This window comes from Dromiciops gliroides, chromosome 1 (genome assembly GCF_019393635.1).
Source record: "Dromiciops gliroides isolate mDroGli1 chromosome 1, mDroGli1.pri, whole genome shotgun sequence".
In the NCBI taxonomy this organism is placed as follows: domain Eukaryota; kingdom Metazoa; phylum Chordata; class Mammalia; order Microbiotheria; family Microbiotheriidae; genus Dromiciops; species Dromiciops gliroides.
The window spans coordinates 98,778,497-98,805,700 of record NC_057861.1 but is presented as its reverse complement, the minus strand read 5'-3'; the positions used below and the strand labels follow the sequence as shown (position 1 = coordinate 98,805,700).

The window sequence follows — 27,204 nt, the reverse complement described above, 5'->3', positions numbered from 1 at the left end:
CTCAGAACTAGAGAAATCTAACCATATAATAAAAAAAATAATAATAAGGAAATGAAAGTTAGATTTGATAAACCTTTGAAAAAAATTGAATAGGAATAGAAAAGAATATACATTTTTTCTCAGCTGTGCATGGCACCTTCACAAAAATTAACTATGCAACAGGGCATAAAAACCTCACAAATTCAGAAAACCAGAAATATTAAATAACCATTTAGGATTTTAATACAATAAAAATTACATTAAATAAAGGTCCTGGGCGTATAGATTAATATATGCTAAACAATGTAAACCAAATAATTTAATCCTAAAGAATGAGTGTGTCAAAGAATGAACCTATTATTAATTTTGTTAAGATAATTAAAATAGAAAATTTGTCAGATAAAACTCAAAGCAGTGCTGAGGGGAAAATTTATAACTCTAAACACATATCAGTCAGAGAAAGAGCAGATCAATGAAGTGCACATGCAACTAAAAAAGAATAAATTTTAAACCCACAATTAAGCACCAAAATAAAAATCCTGAAAGTTAAAAATGAGATTAACAAAATTGAAAGGAAAAATGTAATAAATAAAATAAGCTACTTTTATTTTAAAATATATAATGAACCATCAGTGAATTTTCTTTTTAAAAAGAAAGAAGGCCACATTACCAGTATCAAAAATGAAAGGGACAAATACACCGACAATGAAAATGAAATTAAAGGAACTATTGGGAGTTATTTTTCCAGTTATATGCCAGTAAAATTTATAATCTAAGTGAAATGGATGAATATTTATAAAAATATTATCAGAAGAGGAAATAAATTACTTAAATAAGCATATCTTAGGAAAAAGAAATTGAACAAGACATTATCAGATAAATTTACAAATGAATTTTACCAAACATATATAGAACAATTAATACTAGATAAAATATGGTAAAGAAGGATTCCTACCAAATTCCTTCTATGACAAAAACATGGTCTTCATACTACATCAGAGAGAGCAAAAGCAGGAAAGTATAGAACAATTTCCCTAATGAATATTAATGCAAAATTAAAAAAAATAACAGCAAGGAGACTACAGCAATATATTACAAAGATTATAACACTATAACCAGGTGGGATTTATACCTTGAATGCAAGGCTGATTTTATATTAGGAGAACTATAAGCATAATCGACCATATTGATAACAAAAATAACAAAAACCATATAATTATATCAATAGATAGAGAAAAAGCTTTTGACAAAATACATTCATTCCTATTAAAACACTACAAAGTATAGCAATAAATGAAGCCTTAAAATGTTAAGTAATATTTAAAACTAAGAGCAAACACTATCTATCTGTAATGGAGATAAACTAGAAGCCTTCTGAAGAAGATCAGGGGTGAAGCAAGGGTATCCCTTATTATCACCATTATTCATTATTGTATAAGAAATGCTAGCTATAATAATAAAACAAGAAAAAGAAATAGAAAGAATAAAAATAGGCAATATGGAAACAGAACTAGTATCCTTTTCAAATGATATGATGGGAACCCTAAGTAATCAACTACAAATCTGATTGAAACAATTAACAACTTCACTAAATTTTCAGGATTTAAAATAAACCCAAATAAATCATCAGCATTTCTAAATATCAACAAAACCCAGCAGAAAGAGGGAGGATAAATTCCATGCAGACAGTGTAAAATACTGGGAGTATACCTGCCAAGACACACTCAGAAACTATATAAACACAATTACAAAACACTTTTCACATAAAAAGATCTAAACAAACAGGGAAATATTCATTGCTTATGGGTATACTGAACCAATGTAACTAAACTGGCAATTACGCCTAAATTAATTTACTTAGTTATTCAGTGTCATGCCTATTAAGCTAACACAAAATTATTTTATAGAAAAAATAATAACAAAATTCAAAAGATGATGATTATCATGGGAATCAATGGAAACTATGTGACAAAAGGTAGCTTAGCCATACCAATTTCAAACTGTATTACAAAGTGGTAATCATCAAAACAATCTGGTACTAGATAAGAAATAAAGTTGCAGATCAATGGGAAAAAATTAGGTACACAATATAGGGAGATAAATGACCATAGTAATCTATCATTTGGTAAACCCAAGGATCCAAACTTTGAGGGTAAGAACTCACTATTTGACCAAAAAAAGATGTTGGGAAAACTGGAGAGTCTGACAGAACCTAGGCATAGATCAACATCTCACACTGGTGATAAAATTTTCCCTTATCTGACAGGTAATTTTTTCCATGTTCCCCTAATTTGCTTATGATATCACCTTTTATATCTAAATCATTCACCATTATCTTATCTTGGTACACAAAGAAGAAAGAGGATGGTAAGTAAAATGGATAATTTTGATTACATGAAATGTTTTTAAATAAAAAGCTAATGTAGCACAAATTAGAATTAAAGCAGGAAACGATGAAAAATATTTTACAGCAAGTTTCTTTGATGAATATCTCATTTCTCAAATATATAGTTACTGGTACAAATTTATAAAAATAAAAGCCATTTTTCAATTGATAAATGGCAAAAGGATATGAACAGCTTTCAGAAGAATAAATCAAAGCTATCAATAGTAATGTGAAAAATGCTCTAAATCACTCCTAATCTGAGAAATGCAAATTAAAACAACTCTGTGGTACCACCTCATGCTTGCTAGATTGGTTAGCATGAGCAAAAATAAAAATTACAGCTACTGGAGAGGATGTGGAAAAATTGGTACATTAATGCACTATTGGTGGAGTTGTGAAATGATCCAACCATTCTACAGAACAAGTTGGAATTATGCCCAAAGAACTACAATACCACAATACTCTTTGACCCAGCAGTACCACGACTAGTTCTATATCCAAAAGTGATTAAAGGAAAGGAAAATGTATAAAATAATATGTATAAAAATACTTATAGCTGCTCTTTGATGGTGGCAAAAAACCCAGAAATTGATACGATACTCATCAGTTGGATAACAGCTGAACAAGCTGTAATATGTGATTATGATGGAATATTATTGTGCTATTAGAAATGATGAGCAAGTTGGTTTCAGAAAAACCTGGGAAGACATATAAATTGATGGAGAGTGAAGTGAGCAGAACCAGGAGAACATTGTACACAGTAATAACAATATTGTAACAATGATCAACAGTGAGACTTAACTACTCTAATCAACACAGTGATCAAAGACAATTCCAGAGGACCCACGAGGAAAAATGGTGTCCATCTCTAGAGTGATAGCTGATTAACTCTGAATGGATATTGAAGAATATATTTTTTCACTTTATTTTTCTTGCTTTTCTTTGTTGCAACATGACTAATATGGAAATGTGTCTTGCATGATTTCATACATATAGAGTGGGTATCATATTGCCTTCTCAATGGGTGGGGAGGGGCTAAGGGGAGGAAGGAAACTTTGACCTCAAAATAAGAAAAATATATTTTTTAAATGATAGTAGCTTGAGCCTAAAAAATATTTCTCCTAGACTAACAATATTTAAAGGAGCAGCTATATATCTTGCCCCTTTCTAAGGAGAGCAGATTGGCCAGCCACTGGCCCCAACTGCCTGCTTTCCTTCCTGGCAGGAATCAAAGTCTCCCTTGGAGAAAGAGATTTTAGAAAAATATTTTTTTTTGTCTCCCTGAAAGCCACATCTAGACAGATCCACGTAGGCACTCATAACCTACATGGGCCAACAGAAAAAGAACCTATACCCACTTCCACTAGATTTTGGTGAAGAGTTTGATAGACTATCTCATGCTGTTCTTATGGAAATGATGGAGACAAATAGTATAATTAGATGACATAGATGAGTTTATAACTAACATCATATGAGTTTGGACCTGGCTTAATGGCATCACTCAAAGAACATTTATTAAGGAGCTGATGTCAACTTAGAAAGAAGTCTCAATTAACATGTCCTGTAGATCTCTGCTTGGTCTGTTTATTCTTTTTTCTTTCTTTCTTTCTTTCTTTTTTGGTAAGGCAATTGGGGTTAAGTGACTTGCCCAGGATCACACAGCTGGTGTCGTGTCTGAGGCCAGATTTGAACTCAGGTACTCCTGAATCCATGGCCGGTGCTTTATCCACTGTGCCACCTAGCTGCCCCTGTTTATTCTTTTTATCAATAACTTGGATAAAGACATAAATTGCATAATCTAATTTTCAGAATTTTCCAAACTGTGAGGTATAACTAACATAATGTATGATAAAACCTTTATCTTAACAGGATAGAATAATATGTGGACTTAATTTTTATAAAATGAAATTTGATACAAATCTAATAAATTTGTGATAATTTTCACTTTGCCTCAAAAAAAATAAACTTTATGAGTACAAGTTTAGTAGGCATGGTTTGTAGGGTTTTTTGGAAAAAAAATAAGACCTAATGGTTTTACCAGAGTTTAAGGCCAAATTGAGTCAACATTGTGATGTGTCAATCCAAAAAGCTAATGTTCTGGAGCATAGCTTTTAATAATGAGATGTAATAGTCCAAATGTACTCTGTCCTAGTCAGATGACATCTGGAGTATTGGGTTTCATTTTGAGTCCTACTTTTTTGGAAGACTATTGATAAGCTAGACAGCATCTGAAAAAAGGCAACCAGGTTTGTAAATGGTATTAATTCCATCATATGATTATCATTTGAACTGGAGATGTTTAACCTGTAGAAGAGAAAACTCCCAGAACATACTAATTATCTTCAAGTATTTAAAACTCTGTCACATGGGAAAGGGTTTAGATTTGCTCTGTTTGGCTCCAGAGGTAGAATCAAAAGAAATGGGTAGAAATTTCAGAGGCAAATTTGGGCTTGAAATCAGGAAAAAAAAAACCGAATAATTACAACTCTTCAAAAGAGAAATGATCTGTATTGTATAAAGTAATGATTTTCCATAGGCCAAATGACTTCCTATAAACTATATTGCAGTGGGGATTCTTTCAGTTATGGATTTGCCATACCTGATGGTAACTGGGTTCCCTTTAAACCCTACATTCTGTGATTTAAAACCTACAGCCAAAACTGTCCTTAGACTTTTTTCATCCCCTCTGTAATGTTCAAGTTTCAGGTCAAGTAAAACAATATGCAAGGAATGATGGTAGTTTTAAAAGCAACATGGCACTGACCTTGCTTTTGTTTGTACATATAACTCCATTCCTGATTCCTGTCATTCATTAGGGTTAGGGTTAGGGATTGCATTAGGGTTAGGGTTAGGGAGAAATTAGGGTTAGGGTCGCATTAGGGTTAGGGTTAGGGTTATTCCTGTCATTCCTGTCCTTCATTTTAACAATTCTCTCCCTTCTCATCTCTGTTTCCAGGATTCCCAGATTTTCTTTGAGTCACAGTTAAAAAAGCTTTTGTAATCCCCTTTAATATTAGTAACTTCCTTTTGTTGATTATCTCCCATTTATCCTGATTGTATTTTGTTTGCCCATAGTTCTTTGCATGTTGCTTCGCCAATTAGACTCTAAAGTCCTTGAGGTCTATTTTTTGCCTTTCTTTGCATCACCAGGACTTAGCACATATAAAATGTGCTTCTTGATTTAATTTGTTGAAATCTTTACCTAAACCCACTGAAGAGCCCCAGAGTTGGAATTAGAAGAAACACTTGCTAACTGTGACCTTACAGTGTATCTTTTTTGGGTCCAGTTTCTCCATCTCCAAAAGAGGTAGGTTGGCCTATCTAGATCTGGGGTTAGCAAGCTATCGCCCAAGGACCAAGGTCCTCTGCCTGTTTTTGTACAGCCCTCAAGTTAAAAATGGCTTTTACATTAAAAAAAAAATTTGTGTTTAAAAAATGTAAAAGCCATTCTTATCTCAGGCTATGTGTACATAGAGAATGGACTAGATTTGGGCTGCAGTTCGCTGACTGCCTAGATTATCTCTAAGTTCCATTCTGTGAGTCTGAGTTTAACCGAATGACAATCAAAACAATCATTTCTTTATAAACTTTGGCATAATTCTTATGCTGCATTCCCATGTCCAAGAACACTTCCATCTCAGTGGCAGAATACTGAGTCAGTATAGTCTAGTGCTGAGTGCTGAAACTGGCACCAGGAAGATCTGGGCTCAGGTACCATGTAAGACAGTGGGAATCACTTAACCTGTTTCTTATCTATAAATGAGTTGAATTTGAAGTTCTTTATTGCAGGCAATGATGGTCAAGTGACTTGTCCAGGGTCACACAGCTACTAAGTGTCAAGTATCTGAGGCTGGATTTGAACTCAGGTCTTCCTGAATCCAGGTCCAGTGCTACCTAACTGCCCCCAATCCTAATATATTTTAACCTGAAATAAGATGTCTCTCTTCCTTTCCCCTCACTCTCTTAAATCTTTTCCCTTCCCCTCCCCAAACCATCACCTCCTAACTTATGTCCTACTCATCTGAAGGTAAACAGTCATAATATTAAAGCCCTCTATGCTCTTTTAACTTTGAGATAGTGATGAAGTTTCAATGGGAAACACTTGGCAGAGTAGCCAAGCTTTTTGTTCCTAGATACCTGTGTATAGCTTAAAAATAAGAATCTGATTAAACGATTGATGTTGAGCCATGCAAACCTAAAGGAAAAATAGGTTTAAGCAGGACTGTGCTGTGGCAAAATTATGAAATAGATGAAATGGATTGTTTTAAAAGTGTATCTTATTCTGGTTGGTCCTCCTGACCACCGTCCCTCCCCACTTCTAGTCAGTATGGTCAGTAAATTGATGTTAGCTTGTATAAAGGGACAATAGCAGGAAAGGAAATTGCTAAGAGGAACCTGAAAGTCATGTACAAACCGTCTCAAAGGTCAAAGGAATAGGATTTACAAATTTTATCATATATTGGCCAAAATTCATACCCTGATAACATGTGCTGGATCAGGAGAATCCATATAGGTGCTGGTGTCAAGGTTCTGGATCTGTGATATGTGAATTCTAGACAAAATCCAGACCATCACAGTTCTAGACCAGAAGAATATCAAAAAGTGCTGATCACTTTGAGATGATATGGATATGTTATGTTTAAGTTTTACTGATAACTTTGAGATAATTTGGTTGTGTCAATGAACTAACCCCAAGGTGTCATAGATGGGAGTTGGTCTGTTTCCACCAAAAAAAAACTATAGAAATGAGACCTCAAACTCCTGCCCCACTGCCACCCCCAAGTACTCTTCCCTCTCTTTCGAATCCATGCTCCCCAACTCTAATCCATGGTTATATGAGCGATACTCTCTGCCTCTCCCCCTCCCCATCTTCTTCCCCATACTATCTGCCTTCTTTCCCCACTCCATCCATTTCCCATGTGGTCTACCTCTGTATCACTTTTCATCACTTGTCTCTGCCTTCACAAGCTTTTTTGCCTCCATACTCTGTTTAATTAAAGTGTGATTGCGAGCCTTTTTCCTGTTGTCAATTGTGGGGTTTTTTTTCTGGCAAGTATCCAAAGACCTGGTCATGACTGCCTCCATTTGATAATTTCATAAATTATTAATTCATGGATATTCAGCACCTCAAGCCTCCCCCATTCTTCCCAGCATTGGTCCCTATCTGACTACCTCAGGTGCCTAAAAAGCTAATCCTGTATGCTCCTTCCTTCCATATCTTTCAAAACCTGATCCCAGGAAAGAATAATTTTCTAATAAATATAAAGGATATAAATAAATAAACAAGTAAACAAACAAACATACACACACACACACACACGTGTGTGTGTGTGTGTGTGTGTGTGTGTGTGTGTGTGTGTATTCTGAAGTCTTTTTCTTTTAGGAGGGGCTGGGGAAAAGGAGTTTTTCCAATTTTTTGTTGTTGTTGGGCAATGAAGGCTAAATGACTTGCCCAGGGTCACACAGCTAGTAATTATCAAGTGTCTGAGGGCAGATTTGAACTCCTTCTGAATCCAGGGCCAGTGTTTTATCTACTGTGCCACCTAGCTGCCCCCGAGTTTTTCCAATTTAATAGACTGACAAAACCTTTACCTAAAGAAGCAGAATTCTAAGTAGACTCTGAGTCCTACACTTGCTGAGGTGGGGGAAGTATTTAAGGGTTTCCAAATGACAGTAAAGTGAAATAGTGTTCAAAATGGAAGAAAGTTAGTTGCCTTGGAGTGCCCATTCTTCATTAAACATTTTTATAACCTATATGCTGAAGGTGGTAAACCAGGCTCAGAGTAGTCTCTTTTTTTAGTCTTAGAAATTACTTAAAGATACACTTTATGACTTGCCTTAGAGTGCAGAAACAGAATCAATAAAGGGAAGGCATAGGTTTTGCTCAGGATTAAACTTTCCTAACAGAGTGGTCCAACAAGATTACCTTAAGAGGCAATGAGGGGAGGGGCAGCTAGGTGGCACAGTGGATAGAGCACTGGCCCCGGAGTCAGGAGTACCTGAGTTCAAATCCGGCCTCAGACACTTAACACTTAATAGCTGTGTGACTCTGGGCAAGTCACTTAACCCCAATTGCCTCACTAAAAAAAAAAAAAAAAACGAGGCACAATGAGGGCTCCATCATGAAGAATATTGGAGCAGAAGTTGAACAACCACCAGTCAAAGATATAAAGACTCCTGAGTAGGAATGGTACTACATAACTTTTGAAGTTCCTTCTGTTGCATTTTCTGATTCTAATTTTTTTTTGCCTACTTCAAGATATGATACATAGGGAATACAAGAGGTTAACATTTTTTTTCTAGCTACAGAGATTACAATTCATTGGCTTTAAGTTGCTGAATAAATAAAAACATACAGTTTACAATGACACAAAGCCTCTGAAAGCCAGCACCCTATCTAGAACAGCATGAACATCCATAGCGTGAGATTTATCTTTTCGAAGTGTCATTGAGAGTGTACTTTATTGTTTAAGAAATGTCTTTTTTGTTGCACTAAATTGTGCTCCTTGTATACAACTCCCTGAAAGAAAGCTCTTGAAGCTGGTGGTGAATTTAAATTGAATTGAGTGGAATTGTACTCACAGATTGTTAGAGTTAGAAAAGGGACTTAGAGGTCATCTAGTTCAATACTCTTATTTTACAGAGGCCCAGGAAGGGAAAGCAACTTGTTCAGTCACTGCACCATGAATCACTAGCAGAGCTAGATCTTCTGCTTCCCCGGTCAGTGTTTTTCCCGGTGCCCCACAATATATTTCTACATTTCTGGGACAGGGGTTAGTTTCACAGTGACATGCATGCTTCTATATAAGTAAATGGTTTTTGTTGTCATCCACTTGTTTTTCAGTTATGTCTGACTCTTCATGACCTCATATGGGGTTTTCTGGGCAACTAGGTGAAAGTGGTTTGCCATTTCCTTTTCTAGCTCATTTTACAGATGAGAAAATTGAGGCAAACAGGGTTAAGTGATTTGCCCATGGTCACATAACTAGTAAATGTCTGAGGCCAGATTTTAATTACGAAGATGAGCCTTCCTGACTCCAGGTCTGGCACTCTATCCACTACACCATCTAGTTGCCTGGCAGTAAGTGGTATATAAATTAATTAAAACATCCTTTATCTGAACTGCCTACCTTTAGTTTTATCATCGGCTCCACTTTTCCAGGAATAGCATTCAAATACTGTATTCAGAGAATCACCCTCTCATCCCTTCTCCCATATATGCCCCAAGAAATACCTGTGCATTGACATCTAAAATGATGAAATTCTAAAAACAAATGAATTTGAATGTTTATTTAATTTCCACAATACAATACATGCAGTACAAATTAGACAAGAGGTGCATCTTGACACCTCTGATCTTGCATTCTAACAAGTCTCCCATAATAATGCCTTATGTGTGTGCAGGACTCCTAACTTTCAAAGCACCTTCTTTATTTTCTCAATCTTCCCATCACACCTGTGGGGGGAAATGTACAAGAGTCTTTATTATGGTGATTCAGCCTGTGAGTCATCCAAGGCTTCAGAGAGCTTAAGTTTGGAATAATAGAGATCTAGAACACCTGCTTTTATTCTCTTTCACTAATGAAGGAAACTTGAATTATTGTCCATGGGCTGACTTGGAACCAGCATGGCCAAATGGCTTTCCCAAAAATCTTTTCTTTCTTCTGAAACTCCCCACGTGGGAAGCAACCGACTCTTCACTGCTGTTCTCCTCAGAGCTTGAGCTCCTGGACCCTAAATCATTGGGAGCCAAAGGCCATTCATGGTTACTGTCTTCACATAGTGTTCCATTCTCCTGGCATCTAGATCTGCTCCAGAATCTGACACTCTCATTGAATGTTGCAGCAGCCATACACTCAGCAGCAGTCTGATCACAGGAGCACAGAAGATTTTCACACAGACTCTGCCCTCTACCTAAAAAAGCAAAGGCAAAACAATGGACAACTCAGAAGGCTGCATCCTTGTCACCAATAGTAATTCACGTGTACATAATAAAACTTTACATTTTACCAAAGCTTTCCTTAGAATAGTGTTGTGACATGGGAAGTAGGATATTATCAGCCCCGTTATAAAGATAGGGAAACTGAAGGTTTCATGACTTGCCCCTTATTACTAAGTTACTAGCAGTATCTGGATTCAAACTCAGATCCTCTCAAATTTTAGGTTGACTACTCTTTCTACCTCATTACCTCTTATGTGTTAACTATAATGCTTCTATCAGGCTCAAATTTGTGTTATCATAATATAAGGGAATGGAATGCTCTGCTGGACTGCAAACACTTTGAGAGATTGTTGACCTTAGAATCATAGAACCAAAGCAGCTGGAAGGGATTGGGGGATAGTCATGTCTAGCCCCTACGTAAAGCATGGCTATCATTTATAGCAACCTTAATAGGTGACCATTTGGCCTCTGCTTGAACATTTCCAGTGATGGAGAACTCACATGCTAACTTATATAGCAGCCTAGTCCACTTCTGGATGACTCTTACATTTAGGAAATTTTTTTCTTATTTTTACCCAATGTGTTCTTCCTTGTAAATTCTACTCATTACTCCTAGTTTTGCCACCTAGGGCCAAGCAAAACAAACATTTGTTCTCTCCTCCATGTGACAACCCTTCACAGATTTGATTTTTTTTGGTAGGGCAATGAGGGTTAAGTGACTTGCCCAGGGTCACACAGCTAATAAGCTTTCTGAGGCCAGATTTGAACTCAGGTCCTCCTGAATCCAGGACTGGTGCTTTATCTACTGCACCAGCTAGCTTTCCCCACACAGATTTGAATTTTCCTGTGTAGCTCCCCTTCATCTAATCTGATCTTCTTTACTCCACTCCAAACATTTCCATTTCCTTTAGCCATCCCTCATATAGTAGGATTTTGGGTTCTCTTATCATCCTTCTCACATTTCTCTGGACAGACTCCTACTCATCAGAGCTATGTGAGACTGAGAACTAGATACAATATATCAGGTGTGTTATGACTGGTGTGGAGGAAAGCAGATGATCACCTCCCTTATTCTTCATGCTGGTCTTTTGTAATTTGTATCTGCCCTAGATCCAAGTATAGTATTCTTTACACAATATGCACTGAATACAAAGTTCATGGATTGAATTTATTGAATTGCAAAGTGAGATAGGAATGGCAATTGTCCTATTAGGACATAGTCATGTCTCAGGGCTTCCCTATATATATCAAATGGAGATAATTCCACCTTCCTTATAGAATTCATGTAGTCATTATGAGACTCAGATGAAAAAGATAAGTGCAAAAGTGCTTTGCAAGTATAAAGTCTCCACTCACACATAGAATTACTCTTCCCCCTCCACTTTGCAGCACTCCTTTATATTTTGTTTCCCACATAGAGTGTAAGCCCCTTGAAGGCAGAGACTGTCTTCTTTGATTGTATTTGTATCATCTGTCTATCTATCTATCTATCTATCTATCTATCTATCTATCTATCTATCTATCTATCTATCCTATCTTTAAAGAGTTATAGAAATGTAAATTATTGGTATTGGTATTATTATTATTATTATTTCACCTGGTAGCTTAAGCTGCATTTTGGTTTATCAGTTCTTTGATCAGATCCTGATTTTCAGTGTTCATCAATTAACTATTCCAGGCTTCTCTCTTGTTTACAATCTTTGCACTAGTTATACTTCAGTAGCTGTCCCCTTGTACTTTATCTATACTGCCTCTTCTCCACTTGCAAATTTTTCTTTTGCAGTGCCCAAAATCTTTGCATGTGTAAATCTTATCCATTTTTCAAGAGTCAACTCAATTCCCATCTCCTCTGTGAAGGTTTTTCCCAATGGAACTTATCTACTCTGACTCTCATTTTTCACCCTTTGCTACATGTCTTTAAACCTTGTCATTCAGTTGAAACTAGGATAATTTTTTTTAAAAAACCAGTCAACCCATCAGGGTCCAACTCAAATCTTACTTCTTCCATGAGGGCTTCAATGATGATCTCAGACAAAACTGATCTATCTCTCCTTCCTCCCCTGAATACAATTCTACAAAGCTTCATTAAGTGCCTACTCTGTTCAAAACACTGCCAATGCCACTCATTTGGATCTTAGGATATGCTGCTTAGTATTGTTAATTCTACTTATTTTTATATGTGTGCTCTTTGAAGGCAGGACTCATTCTATTTTTATTTTTTTTATGCTCAAAACTGAGTACTGTGTAAGGTACATGTTAGGTACTGAAGAAATACTTATTGATTGATTATTTCCTCTGCTAGATGGCAAGTGACTTATGGACAGGGGCTCTGTCTTCTTAAAAGAATACACAAAGTTGGAAGATATTGCAGAAATAATCTCCAATCTATACTTGAGCTGCAATTTCTAATGCCTCTATAAATTCCCCAGTAAGTGGTCATCTGACTTCTACTAAAACATATCTATTGACAGGAAATTTGCTATATCCTGGGGAAACAACCCCTTCTACTTTTAGACAGCTTAAACTTTTAGCCTAAATCTGGCTGTTTACAATTTCTTTCAACTGCTTTTAGTTCTATTGTCTTAGGTCAAAAAAAGCAAGTATAACCCTTCCACATTATTGTCCTTCTTGTATTTGATAACAGCTCTTGTACTCTACCTAAGCCTTCTTTGCTCCAGACTAAACATTCCCACTTTCTTCAACTGATCATCATCTAACATGATCTCTGTGTACTCTAGTCCTTCTATTATATATTTCTTAATAGGCCTCAGAGTGCCTGGCACACATAATAGATGTTTAATGCACATTCTTTGCTTGATGCATTGAAAAATACTGCTTTTAATTGGAGCTAATACCATTTAAAATAACTATTTCATGGAATTAGGGAACTTTAGAGCCATCTAGTCTAGCTCATCATAAGATAATGCTGACTATCTAGCATCTATTTGAAGATCAAAATAAGTAGAATTAGAAGAACAATATGCACAATGATTGCAACAACATAAATAAGGCAGACAGACTCATATTAGTCACAATAATCAATCTTTGGACAATACATAATGAAATACATCAGCTTCCTCTTGGTAAGGGACTAAGGGTATAGAATATGCATATATTCCAGACAATTGTTTTGTCAATGCATATGAATTAACTCTGTTATTGTTAAAAATAATTGTAATGGGGGTGGGGTGGGGAGAAACAACGGTATAAAAAACAAAGGCACCACTAGAACTTTACAAAATTCAGCATAGTTGAAAGTTGAATTGTTTATAGTTTTATTATGGCTTTTTTATTTTCTTTTACTTTGCTAATTTTTCTTGTGTTTTTCTTATTGTATAATTATTTTCTAAAAATACTTTAGCATATATCTATTTTGTTGTGTATTTATATGTACTTATATATATATATTTATATACATATATAACATATTTACAAATGTATATATGTATATAAATATATATATATATATATATATATGGTTCCAAAAGGTTTGTCATGCCGGGGTGGGGGTGGAGATAAGCTCCCACTCTCTATAAAATGATCCAATAGCGTGCATCTCAAATAGCCTCTGACAACCTGAAGCCCAACTCCTGGCCTTCTCGTGGCAGAACTGTTTCCACTAATAGGAGAAGGGGCGAAGGTGAGTCACTGGTGCCTTAAAACCAGTCACTTCGGCAGGTGGGGCTTGTTAGCCTTGGCAGGCAACCCACCTAGGGGAAGGAAACCCTGATTTTAAACCTCCGCTGCCTTGCGGCTATACCCATATATGGGACTTCGGGAGTTAACCCGGACGAAAAATCAGGAGTTGGAGTCCCTTAGGCAGTTGAATGTTGGACATCGCATCCCTGTGGCAACTCCTGCGGGGGCACTGGTGCCAAACTGTATTGGCTCTGCCTCTCCTTTGGATCCACCAATATCACGGAGAGGGAAAACCTGCTGCATGGCCAACAGCTTGTTTTCCATATTGATCTGCCCAGGCCAGCGCGTGGAGAGGACACTCCAGCTGCTCCTCATGGGATAGATACAACATGGGATGCGGCAGTTACTGGTTATAAGGCACTCAGGAGCTGCGGCTCCCACATCGGACTGCTCAGCCACACTGTGGCCTGTGGTTCTTCAAGGCGCTGATCCATGGTCATCTGTGACTGGTGGAGGCCTACTACTATATACATTCATATATTTTATTGCATTTATTTCATATCTCTAACCAGATTATTAAGCTGCTCAGGGGGAAGGACCATGTAGACATATAGTAGGCACTCCATGATTCCTTGCTGGCTTGCCCTGAGCAACAGATGCCATAGAATCACTTACATTTTGGTTTGTGATCCTCACATGTAACTTTGGATCTTGAACTCCTCTCTAACCCACAGCCAAATTTCTTCGCTTGTTCCAAACAACAATGATGCGAAAAGCAACACCTAAAGCAAAGCAAAATGTCAATTGTCCAAAGGTACCAACCATACAGGCACAATCTTGTTTTCTCTTTCAAAACAAACTCCTATAACCCCTCCTTTAAGAAAAAGTAAGACAATATATTTAACAATGCTCTCTTGTCAACCAGGCCTATCACAGCAACATTCCTAAAACTCTATTCTATGATTCCCTGGGGTTATGTGAAACTGGCCAACAAATTCTTTGGAGGAACAAAGTTGTAATGGTGGCAAAGTCCATATGTTCTGCTTTCTGTGCCTTGAGTGCACAATGTGTGTCATATGCTGATGTGGATATTGATTGAAAATTTACAGGACTTTCCACTAACAAGAGGTGAATTGTTAAATACATCCAATCATGCTATGACATACCCAACAAATGAATTCAAGTAGAATAATGTGTCCACTTAAACTCAAAGGTTTTTTTGTTAATCAATCCACATTTAGGAAGCTTAGTATTGCCAAGCACTATGCAAGTCCAGGGAGTACAAAGTAAGTAAAAAACAGTCCCTATCATCAAGAAACTTACATTTTAATGAGAGCAATGTCAAAAATCAGGTGTGTACAAGTTACACATGGAATAAATAGAAGGTAATCTTAGAGGAGAAAGCTGGGGTACCCAGGAATGGCCTCTTACAGAAGGGTGCATTGGATATAGGACCTGAAGGAAGCAATGGACACTGAAAGTTAGAGGTGAGGAGGGAGAAAATTCCAGGCATGGAGAATAGTGTAAAGGTACATAGAATGCTATGTGTGAGGAGCAGCCAGTAGGACAATGTGAAAGTATTATAAAGTAGAAGGGATAAAGTGTAATAAGGTTGGAAAGGTAGGTAGGGGTCAGGTTGTGAAGAGCTGTGAGTTTGAGATGCCCATGGGATGTCCCATTTGAAATGCCCAATAGGCAGTTGGTGGTTTGAGACTCAAAGCAAGAAAGAGATGTCTGCATAGAGATGAAACCCATTGAAGTTGATGAAGTCAGCAGTGTGATACTATAATGAGAAAATGGAAGAAAATCCAGGAGAGAACCCTGAGCTATCACCACCATGTAAGCATAAGATTTGTGAATGTGATTGTACTGATACCCATTGCAATTGAACAAAATGAGCATAATAACAGATAAAAAACCTGTAACCTTAGCTCTAATGCTGCTGTTGACATTCATGCACTTAATTCAAGAATTAATTGTGAAACTAAACTCCTAGGGAGTTAGTGGCCCTTGCTACATTCTAGAAATCTCACTATACATAGTGCAGTCAATTCCATGTCTCTGAACCTCAGTTTCTTCATCTGTAAAATGAAGAGGTTGGATTACACAACTCTGAACTAGACAACCTCTAAGGCCCCTGCTAGCTTTAATAGTCACATAGTCCAGGGACTGGCACTTAGTAGATAATAAACATGAAATGAACTCCATTGAATTAAAGATCTTCTAGCTCTAAGAGTTTTTTAATTTTTTTAGAGTACTGGCCATGGAGTCAGGAGAACCTGAGTTCAAATCTGACTTCAGAAACTTAGTAGCTGTGTGATCCTGAACAAGTCACTTAACCCTGTTTGCCTCAGTTTCCTCATCTGTAAAAATGAGCTAGAGAGACTTCCGGGGCGGAGCCAAGATGGCAGAGGAAAGGCAGTGAGTTCCTGAACTCATGACACAATCACTCCAAAAAACATCCAAATAAGGCCATAGGAAAATGCCCGGAGCAGCAAAACTCACAGAAGAATGTGCTGAAATCATCTTCTAACCAAGAACGGCTTGGAAGGTCAGAAGGAGGGAGCTGCTGTGCTGATACAAGAGTCGGTCCCAACCCCACAGTCACACTGACACAGATCCAGTCTCAGGAAGTCCTCACCAGAAAAGGAGACCTCCAGAGCCTCTAAATCAGCTGAAGCACCAGTGTCATCTGGAACTAAGCTTACAGTCTGGGTGAGTGGACTGAACCCTGGGCAGGGGAGAGACTACAGGGGTCTATGCTGGTGCTAAGGCAGAACTTGGATTTTACACCCCTACTGAGAACCAGGTGGTAGGCTCAAGTAGAAGTGGCCCAGGTGGGGGAGGAGCACAGGCTCATAGGAGCTAACAACCACAACACACAAAGCTGGTTGATTGGCAAGTTGGTTTGGGGTCATCTAAGGACCAGAGAACAGGCCAGGCAAGGGAAGAACCTGATTCTCCTTAAATCATACCACCTGGGACTTCTTAAGCTTGGGATACTGCAGCCTAGAAACAGTGCCCCACTTTAAGGAGCTAAAAGTCTAGTAAAAGAAAGGCAAGATGAGCAGACAGAGAAAGGTGAGGACCATAGAAAGTTTCTTCAGTAACAAGGAAGACCAAGGGGCACCCTCAGAGGAAGATGTCAACATCAGGGCCCCTATATCTAAAGCTTCCAAAAAAAATATGAATTGGTCTCAGGCCATAGAGGTGCTCAAAAAGGACTTTGAAGATAAAATTAGAGAGGTAGAGGAAAAAATGGAAAGAGAAATGAGGGAGATGCAAGAAAGACATGAGAAAAAAGTCAACAGCTTGAAAAGTCAAATGGAAAAGGAGGTACAAAAGCTCTCTGATGAAAATAATTGCCTAAGAATTAGGATTGAACAAATAGAAGCCAGTGACTTTATGAGAAACCAAGACACAATAAAGCAAATCTAAATGAATAAAAAAATAGAGGGCAATGTGAAATATCTTCTTGGAAAAACTGCTGACCTGGAAAATAGGTCCAGGAGAGATAATTTGAAAATTATTGGTCTACCTGAAAACCATGCTCAAGGAAAGAGCTTAGACACCATCTTCCAAGATATTCTCAGAGAAAATTGCCCTGAAATTCTAGAAGAAGAAGCTAAAATAGAAATTGAAAGAATCCACTGATCACCTCCAGAAAGAGATCCCAAAAAGAAACCTCCTAGGAATATTATAGCCAAATTCCAGAGCTCTCAGGTCAAGGAGAAAATATTGCAAGCTGCCAAAAAGAAAGAATTCAAGTACTGTGGAGCCCCAGTCAGGATAGCACAAGATCTAGCAGCTTCTACATTAAAGGACCAGAGGGCATGGAATATGATATTCCAAAGGGCAAAGGAAATGGGATTACAACCAAGAATCACCTACCCAGCAAAACTCATCATTATCTTTCAGCGGAAAAAATGGGACTTTAATGAAAAAGAAGACTTCCAGATATTTGTGATGGAAAGACCTGAACTGAATGGCAAATTTGACTTTCAAATACAAGACCCTAGAGAACCATAAAAAAAAAAATTGGAGCTGGGGGACATACCTGGGGTTGTACAGTGGGTGACTGTCTTGTGTCTGAGGCCAGGTTTTGTCTGGGATCCCCCTGGGTCCAGGGGTGATGCTTTGTCCACTGTGTCACTTAGCTAGATGATAACATCTTTAGGGTTAAATTGAGGGGTGAAGGGAATTCATTGGGGGAGGGGGAAGGGCAGAAGCGAAATCCTACATGAAAGTAACAGGAAAAGGCTTATGGAGTGGGGGAAGAGATGGGAGAGGAGCAGGGCAATAAATGAATTTTACACTCATCAGAAAAGGCTCAAAGACCTTAAACTCATCAGAGCTGCCTCAAGGAAGGACTAACAGACACACCCAACTGGGTGGAGTAATCTATTTAATCTGGGCAGTAAATGAGCCTAACACTCATCAAAATTGGTTCAAAGACCTCAATCTCATTAGAATTGGCTCAAGGAGGGAATAATGTACACACTCAATTGAGTGGAGTAATCTCTCTAACCCTGCAGGAAAATAGGAGGGGAAAGGGATAAAGAGAGAGGGGCAAAAGAAGGAAGGGCAGAGTGGGGGAGGGGACAGACAGAAGCAAATCCCTTTTGAAGAGTGATAGGATGAAAGAAGATGGATAATAGAATAAATATTATGGGGAAGGGAATAGGATGGAAGGGAAACAGTTAACAATAGTAATCATGAAAAAGAGAAAAGGGGAAAAAATTGTACAAAAAATATTTATAGCAACTCTTGGTGGAGACTAAGAATTGAGAATCAAGGGAATGTCCATCAATTGAGGAATGATGGAAAAAGCTGTGTTATATGATTGTAGTGGAATGGACTTGTGCTACAGGAAATGACAAACAGGATGATCCCCGAAAAACCTTGAAAGACTAATGAACATCGATGTATAGTGAAGTGAGCAGAACTGAGAGGACCTTGTGCGTAGTGACAGCAGTATTGTTCAATGAGAAATTGTGAATGACTTAGCTACTCCTAGCAGTGCAATGATCCAAGACAATCCCAAGGAACTAATGAGGAAGCTTACTATGCACCCCTATAGAAGGAACTGATAAAAAGAACCCTTGTGGATTATTCATATATAACCTGATTGCCATCTTGTGGAGGGGGGAGGGAGAAAAATTTAGAACTCTAAATCTTATGAAAATGAATGTTGAAAACCACCCTTACATGTAAATGGAAAATAAAATAAATGTTTGATGAAAGAAAAAAAAATTAAAACAATAAATAAAAATGAGCTGGAGAAGGAAATGGCAGACCATTCCAGTATTTTTGCCAAGAAAAGCCTAAATGGGGTCACAAGAAATCAGACACATAAATTCAGGCTTGTATATGTTTTTGTTTTGTTCTCTTCATTTTGTTTTGCTTATTTTTTTTCCACAGCAGAGACCAGGAGTAGTATGGCATCTATAACCAAGAAATATAGAAACACTACGGACTGGGATAAAAAGAAAGGCAAAAATATAGTCCTTGTCCTCCAGATTCCCACATTCTAATGGGAGACAAATAAACAACTATGTACATACAAGCTATATCAGTATAGATGGAAGAAATAAAGAAGCAGGGTAGAGGAGGGGGAGACACTGTTTGGGGAAGGGGCTAAAGGACTGGAATAGACCTGCTGGATTTGATCACTTCTTATATTATCTGCTTCACATACTTTGCAACTATACAATCCTATATAAATGTAGGTTGTTTAGCTCATTAGTATTCTTTTGTCCTCCTTCATTTGGAAATAAGTATAGTGAGTATTCATATCCTTCATGCTGGTATTTGCTGATAAAACAAGTTTAGGATCATTCATAGCAGGGGATCTTAGCATTGGGTCCATAGATCCCCAAGAGATCCATGGATAGGTTTCAGGGGGCCTATAACATTGGATGGGGAAATAAAGAATTAAACAAACAAACAAGTAAATAAATAAATGTGTTTGTGTGTATATATATTTGTGTGTTTCAATGTAATTGTTTTCCTTTGCAACACTATGTATTTTATATTATGCATTCAAAAACATTATTCTGAGCAGGGGTCAATAAGATTCACCAGACTGCCACAGAACCCATCTCACACACACACACACACACACACACACACACACACACACACACACAGCTGTGGAGCCCTGATAAAAGTATTCCTGATCCTGGTTATCTTGTTTAAGTCAGGGTTCAGTTGTAATGAACCAGTTGACTTTGTGCCAGTCTGCATCCATATCACACAGCTGTAACCCCCCCCCCATACCTGTCCAACGGATCAACAGGGTCTCCCCTTCCTTCTTGGCCACAATAACAACCATAAGATTCAAAGTCCTCTGGGCACTGAGCTGTCAGACAAAAGAGCATTTCTCCAATTTGTGGCATCTCCTGCTTGACTTCTCCACTGTCTCCCAGTTGCACAAAGGTGAATCTGTCACAATCTAATTAAAAAAAAAAGAAATAGAAAAAAAATCAAATATTCATCTGTTCAGGACATCAAGGGACCTGAGTTTTAAGACAGTGGAATCCTTGGCCTTTATAAGAGTGGCTTTTGAGCCCTTGTGGGGAAGGGGGAGGACCTTTGGAAGGCTATAGGGCTGGAGTCAAGAGACCTTGGTTCCAGACTTGTTTGTGATACTGTGTGACCCTGGGAAAATCACACTACTTCTCTAGCCATTGACCTTCTTAACTGTCAGCTGAAGACCACAAGCTTCTAGATTTAGGGTTGGAAGGGACCTTAGAGGTCATCTAGTCTAAACATCCTCATTTTACAGATGCGGAAACTGAGACCCAGAGGGGACATACAAATTGTTCAGGTTCAACACTGCTAGCAGATGTCTCAGATGGGATTTGAACCCCAGTCTTCTTAACTCAAAGTCCAGTGTTCCATCCATTACACTATTCTGCTTTTCCTAAATAATCAAGCAATAATCAATCAACAAACATTTATTAAACACCTGCTATGTATCAGGCACTGAGATAAGTTCTTGGGATACAAAGAGAGACAAAAAGACAGCCGCCACCTTCAGTGAGCTTATGATCTTTTTAAAGAAAAGGCCCAAGCAGAACACTCCAATGCTTAGGCACCGAGTACCTTTGGACCAATGGTGAAGCAAAGGAGGGATAGGTACAGAGAAAACTGCCACCAATTTCCTACTTTGGGGACTTGTATATCCTAACCATATTCTGACAACAGCATCTCTGATAGGGGATAATGGATAATGGAGATGTAGAATCACAAGATTCAAGGTAGCTCCCATCTTCTTGTTCTACTTCTTCTCCCCCCCCCCCCATGTGTGGTCCCAATATTTTATGGTGCTTTCCTTTTTTTTTTTTTTTTTTTTTTAGTGAGGCAATTGGGGTTAAGTGACTTGCCCAGGGTCACACAGCTAGTAAGTGTTAAGTGTCTGAGGCCGGATTTGAACTCAGGTGCTCCTGACTCCAGGGCTGGTGCTCTATCCACTGCACCACCTAGCTGCCCTGTACTTTCCTCTTAAAGAACATAAAGAGGAGTGTTCAATTTGAATCTGGGCCTTGGTTTTTTTCTCTATAAAATAAGGTGGTTGCACTAGCTGATATCTTAATTTCCCTTTAATTCTAAATGTTTGAGAATCCATGACTCTTTTCCCCAATTTTTTTTTTGTTTGTGACTCCCAGGCCTGTGCAATTGATCTGAAGTATTCTTTTAAGGCATGGTTTAGCCTTCTGCTCTCAAAACTCTATTTTATTGATACTTTTCCTGTATTCCAAATCCACTCCTACCTCCTCTGTGCCCAGCTGCTGTCTCATTACCTTGAGTCCCCTGCAACAAATCTGTTCCCATTTCCCTATAAGCCTATGTGGCTGTTATTAGTATTGTTGTTAATATTTTAATTGTTGCTGCTGTTAAGGCTATCTGACCTTTATGTAGCACCCTATACTAATAAAGCCCTTTCTGCTAATTATTTAATTTGATCCTCATAAAAATGCTATGAAGTAGGGAGGTCATATGTCCCCATTTTGCAGATGAGAAATCCGAATCTTGGGTAAATTAACTTTCCAAGGGTTACAAAAGCAGAAAATGTCAAAAATGGAATACAAATATAGGTCTCTTGGCTCTCAATAGAATGCCTGATGTTTGTGTGTGTGTATGTGGGGGGGAGCAGGAGATGGACATACCACCCTCTTACCCCACCAGGATCAATGTGGGGCAGCTGAACCAGATTGGACCTTGACTAACTTGATTACTAACAATAATATTTCCCCTTTAAGACTTCAGGAAATATTTACACTTAGTCTTTCTGCCACGGGGAGATATGGATGAGCTTCCAAATGTGTAATGAGCCAGTAAGCAATGCTGGATCCCAAGCTCATCTTTTCTCCAGAGGATTTCTCATTAAAAGTTGGAGGAGCCAAAGGTCAGAAAGCACAGGTAACTTGCCTTTCAGCAAGGGATATTTGAATGAAACCTCTTCTCATCACCCTAAAAGAAGCTCTACTCATATCTAAAGCCAATTATCTTTCAAAGGGTCAAAAAAGTTACCTTCAATCACCCAAATGAGACATTTAGCCTTGGAGTCCAATTGAGATTATTGCTCCTGATTTTCTCTGCTGTAGTGATGGAATGCACATAGATTTAAAACTAGAGCCTAAGAAAAAATGCCTAGATACAGCAGGTCTGTTTGTATATTCTGCTAAATGCTGGAATATGGATATTCCTATGCCTTAGAAGAGCAGGTTTCACATTTTCTCATTGAGAAACTATTGAGAGGGGGCAGCTAGGTGGCGTAGTGGATAAAGCACCGGCCCTGGATTCAGGAGTACCTGAGTTCAAATCCAGCCTCAGACACTTGACACTTAACTAGCTGTGTGACCCTGGGCAAGTCACTTAACCATCATTGCTGTGCCAAAAAAAAAAAAAAAGAAAGAAAGAAAAACTATTGTGAGATCCAATGAAGAATTTAACACTTTAGTAGGAGGGAAACCAGGCCTCCTGATTCTTTCACTACCTAACCTCTCCTCACATTTGTTCCCTTATCTATAAAATAAGGGCTGTTTCCATCTTTGTAGTTCTACTAAGCATCACACTTGATAACAATGGCTTTGTTTCTAACAAGACAGGAGAGGCTAGGCTGTCCTTTTTGACATCAGCATCAAAGGTTAGGCTAGTCCCCACAGGAGTTTGCCTTCCTTTGATAGTGCTTTATAGGACTAGAATGCATCAATTTGGAACAAGTGGTTGCTGGAATAGAAATGCTGGGAGCCTTGAAAAGAAAATGACCATTGTCATTGAGTTTATCATAGAGGAGAGGAAGGTGAGAAATAGCCTGACAGGCACTCTAGATTTGGGTCTAATGTATTTCATAAGTTTCCAATGAAGGCTGAAACTCTGTTGGAGAAGTTAAGCTAGGAGGGACGAGAAGCTGTCAAGGATGATATTCAACACACAAAGAGGAAGAACTTCAATGTGAGGAAAAAGAGGAATGGTCTAAAGATGCATTGGGAACTCACCAACTTAGATTCAAGAAAGAAGAGTATGTACAAAGATGGAAGCAAAGGCAGGTAACAGAAGAGGAATTCAAAAGCACAGCAGAGTTTTGTAAGAAGAATGTTAAGGTAACAATCAACCGCTATTCCAGAGAACTCATGATGAAACATATATGTGTATTGTGTGCATACAATACACATGTGTGTAAATGTATGTATAGGCATACAAGCTTATGTGTATATATGTATATCCACACGTGTGTATATCCACATATGTGTGTATATGTATGTGAGTTTTTTTATATACTCATATATACAGTTTCTCAGTTATGTCCAATTCCTTGTGACCCAATTTGGGGTTTTCTTGGCAAAAATACTGGAATGGTTTGCCATTTCCTTCTCCAGCTCATTTTACAGATGAGGAAACTAAGGCAAATAGGATTAAGTGAATTGCCAAGGGTCACCCAGTTAGTAAGTGTTTGAGGCCAGATTTAAACTCAGGAAGATGAATTGTAGCAGGTTTTGTTTTTCTTACTTACTCATTGGGGGTTTGGGGTTGGGAAAGAGAGAATGTGGACCTGAAAATAACACTGAATTTTCAAAAAAATAGGAAAAACATAAAAAGAGAAGGGTTAAAAATGCTAAAGTCAGAATGAGCAGAGGCTGGTAACAAAAGCTAGACAATGAAGGAGGTTTTTGTTTTGTTTTGTTTTTGTTTTCTTAGCTATGTTGAGGAAAAGAGGAGGGTCACAAAGGGACAGGAGCCCTGATTGGAGTGGATGAAACGAAGATAATTGATGACAAAGGAAAATCAGAGCTACTCAATGCTTATTTTGTTTCTATTTTCTCTCCCAAGGAAAATGATCTTTAGACAGCAAAGCATAATACAAAACCAAGATAAACAAGGGCATAACAGCCCTTGATGAGTTCAAGTCACCTTTCTCAAATGAATCTTTTGGTATCTTTCAATACTGAAAGAATTAGAAGATGGAATTGCTGAGAAATTGTCGGTGATCTCCAGAAATTCATGGAAGAAGAGACAGTTACAAAAGAACTAGAGAAGAACAAATATCCTGATCTTCAAAAACAAAACAAAACAAAATGAAGAGAATGAGGTCTGCCAATTAGAAGCCATCATTTGTTTTGACTTTGCTACCTGGCAAGATTCTAGAAAGCATTAAATGGATGGCTAAGAATATCTAGTGAAGCAAAGCATTTGGGAAAGTCTTTCCTGCTATTCTTATTGGCAAGGCAATAGTACAATTGGATGAATTTAAGACTGGTTGAATAACCTAACTGAGAGGGTAGTTAAATGTCAATTTTGAAGAGCTCCCATGGGGTATCCCTATGATCTCTGCATGGCTCTCTACCATTTAAAGTTTTATCAATGGCTTGGATAAAAGCATAAATGGTATATTGATCAGATTTTCATCTGACACAAAGCTGAAAGTATGAATCTGTAGTCAGATAGGAGCAGCCGAATCAGGTGAGAACAGGGATGGCAGACTCTGCTCCCAACACATAACAGCATATCAGTGCAGGTACAGGGGGGCAGGGATGGCCATTAGGGACAGGATTAGGGATAGGACCTGAACGTAAGATTCCATTGGTATAAGTAACTCCTGGCTAAGAAAGCTCCCTTTACCAAAGCAGGTTGGCACCTTCTCTCTCTGTCTTTTTAATTTAATTTTTTTGTGGGGCAGTGAGGGTTAAGTGACTTGCCCAAGGTCACACAGCTAGTAAGTGTCAATCAAGTGTCTGAGACTGGCTTTGAACTCAGGTCCTCCTGAATCCAGGGCCAGTGCTTTATCCACTGTGCCACCTAACTGCCCTACCTTCTCTCTTGATTATAGTCTTAGAGGAGAGTTGCCTAGAATACTGAGAGGTTATGGAACATGCCCAGTAGCTTCCATCAAAAGCATGAAGCTTTGGGGAGACAAGTGGAGCCAAACACTCACATCCCCAGTTCTCCAGCATTTTACTGTTACCATTTACTTGTTATGATCCTGACAGTCCCAGGCCTGAATCTCTTCTCCTGCAACTGGTGTTTTTCTATTCATCTTATGGACTCTCCCAGAGGTGAAGTGTCTGCTTTCCTAATTTAGTTCTCATTTGGAAGTAAGCCTTTTATAGTGCACATATTTTTCCTGTATATAATTTGCTTCACATATATTTATTTGCATGTTGTCCTCTGATTAGACTGTGAGCTCCTCAAGTGGAAGGACTGTCTTTTGCCTGCCTTTCTTTCATTCTTCCTTCTTTGTTTTTGTTTGGTTTTTGTATCCCCTGCACTTAGCACAGTGCCTCGTGGAACATAGTAATCATTTAATAAATCTTTCTAGATTGATTGATTTACCCAGATCTCTTAAATCCAAATGAAAAAATGAAAATAGATACCACAAGTCATCTCCAGAAAGAAGCCTTCAAATGAAAACTTCTAGGAACTTTATAGCTAAATAGAGTTAGCTTCCAGAGCTTTCAGGTAAAAAAATACTACAAGCATCCAGGATTTTTGTTGTCTGTCCTTTGTTGTCCAAGAGGACCATGACATCAGGATGATGCCATGACTTTCAGTGAATTGGATTTTTTAAATTTTTTTTTTTTTGCGGGGTAATGAGGATTAAGTGACTTGCCCAGGGTCACACAGCTAGTAAGTGTCAAGCGTCTGAGGCCAGATCTGAACTCAGGTCCTCCTGAATCCAGGGCCAGTGCTTTATCCACTGTGCCACCTAGCTGCCCTCAGTGAATTGGATTTTAAAAGGGAGGGCTGTACAAGGTCATCTCTCTTCCAGAGTCATCTGTGTCCAGTAGCAAGATATAAATCAGGATGACTGGAGATGTCCCCAGATGTTTTAGGCAATTGGAGTTAAGGGGGGGTCACACAGTCAGTGTCTGAAGTCACATTTGAACTTGGGTCCTCTCAACTTCAGGGCCAGTTCTCTATCTACTACCCTACTTAGTTGCTCCAAGCAGTCAGGAAGCAATAATTCAAATACTGGAGAACCAAAGTTAGGATCACACACAATTTTGTAGCTAACACTAAAGCAACAGAGAGCTTAGAATACTATGTATACCAGAAGGTAAAAGATAGAGGTTTAAAACCAAGAACTTAATCAGAAAATGGAGTATAATATTATAGGAAAGAAAATGGACTTTTTAATGAAATAGAGGCCTTTTAAATTGTTTTTGATAAAATGACCAGCACTACATAGAAACTTTGAAGTACAAACACAGAAGTTGAGAAACAGAAAAAGATAAGCATGAGCAAACAATTATGAGGGATGAAACGATAAATTAAACTATCTCCATTCTAATGTGGGTTGATAATACATGTGTCTCCTCAGAATACTATCATCATCAGGAGTCATAGAGGGAGTCTAATTAAATAGAGGTACTGATAGTAATTTTGATTATCTTAAAAGAAGAATGGAAAGGGAAGAGAAGAAGCATATACTAGGGAGGAAAAAGGGAGAAGTATAGGGAAAAGTATCCTACATAAGGTACTTATACACAAGTAAAAATCAATACATCTAAGGAAGAAGGGGTAGGGGAACAGGTGAACAGTCATATGAAATGGTGGAAGAATGCACACACATTTGAGCACAGAAATACTGTTTGCTAAATACTGTTTTACTAAATTTTACTAAATACATTGGGCACAAAAGTACATTTTACTAAATAGGGAAACAGGAAACCAGTAAAAGAATGAAAAGGGAGGAATAAGAGAGAAGGTAGATTAAGGGAGGGATTGATTCTAAACAAACTCTAAGAGTATACAA

The 27,204-nt window shown here is 38.1% G+C and overlaps 1 protein-coding gene across 1 annotated transcript in view; it reads right to left on the bottom strand.

The window, feature by feature from the left end:
• Nucleotides 1-9,781: 9,781 nt before the first annotated feature.
• The window catches only part of OC90 (otoconin 90), a 55,141-nt gene continuing 37,718 nt past the window's right edge, over nucleotides 9,782-27,204 (bottom strand). The window contains exons 11-14 of the mRNA XM_043991651.1: nucleotides 20,226-20,400; nucleotides 14,622-14,728; nucleotides 9,982-10,279; nucleotides 9,782-9,821 (exon numbers count right to left, since the gene is read on the bottom strand). Of these exons, the coding sequence (XP_043847586.1) occupies nucleotides 9,782-9,821; nucleotides 9,982-10,279; nucleotides 14,622-14,728; nucleotides 20,226-20,400 (620 nt within the window). The remainder of the gene's footprint in view (nucleotides 9,822-9,981; nucleotides 10,280-14,621; nucleotides 14,729-20,225; nucleotides 20,401-27,204) is intronic.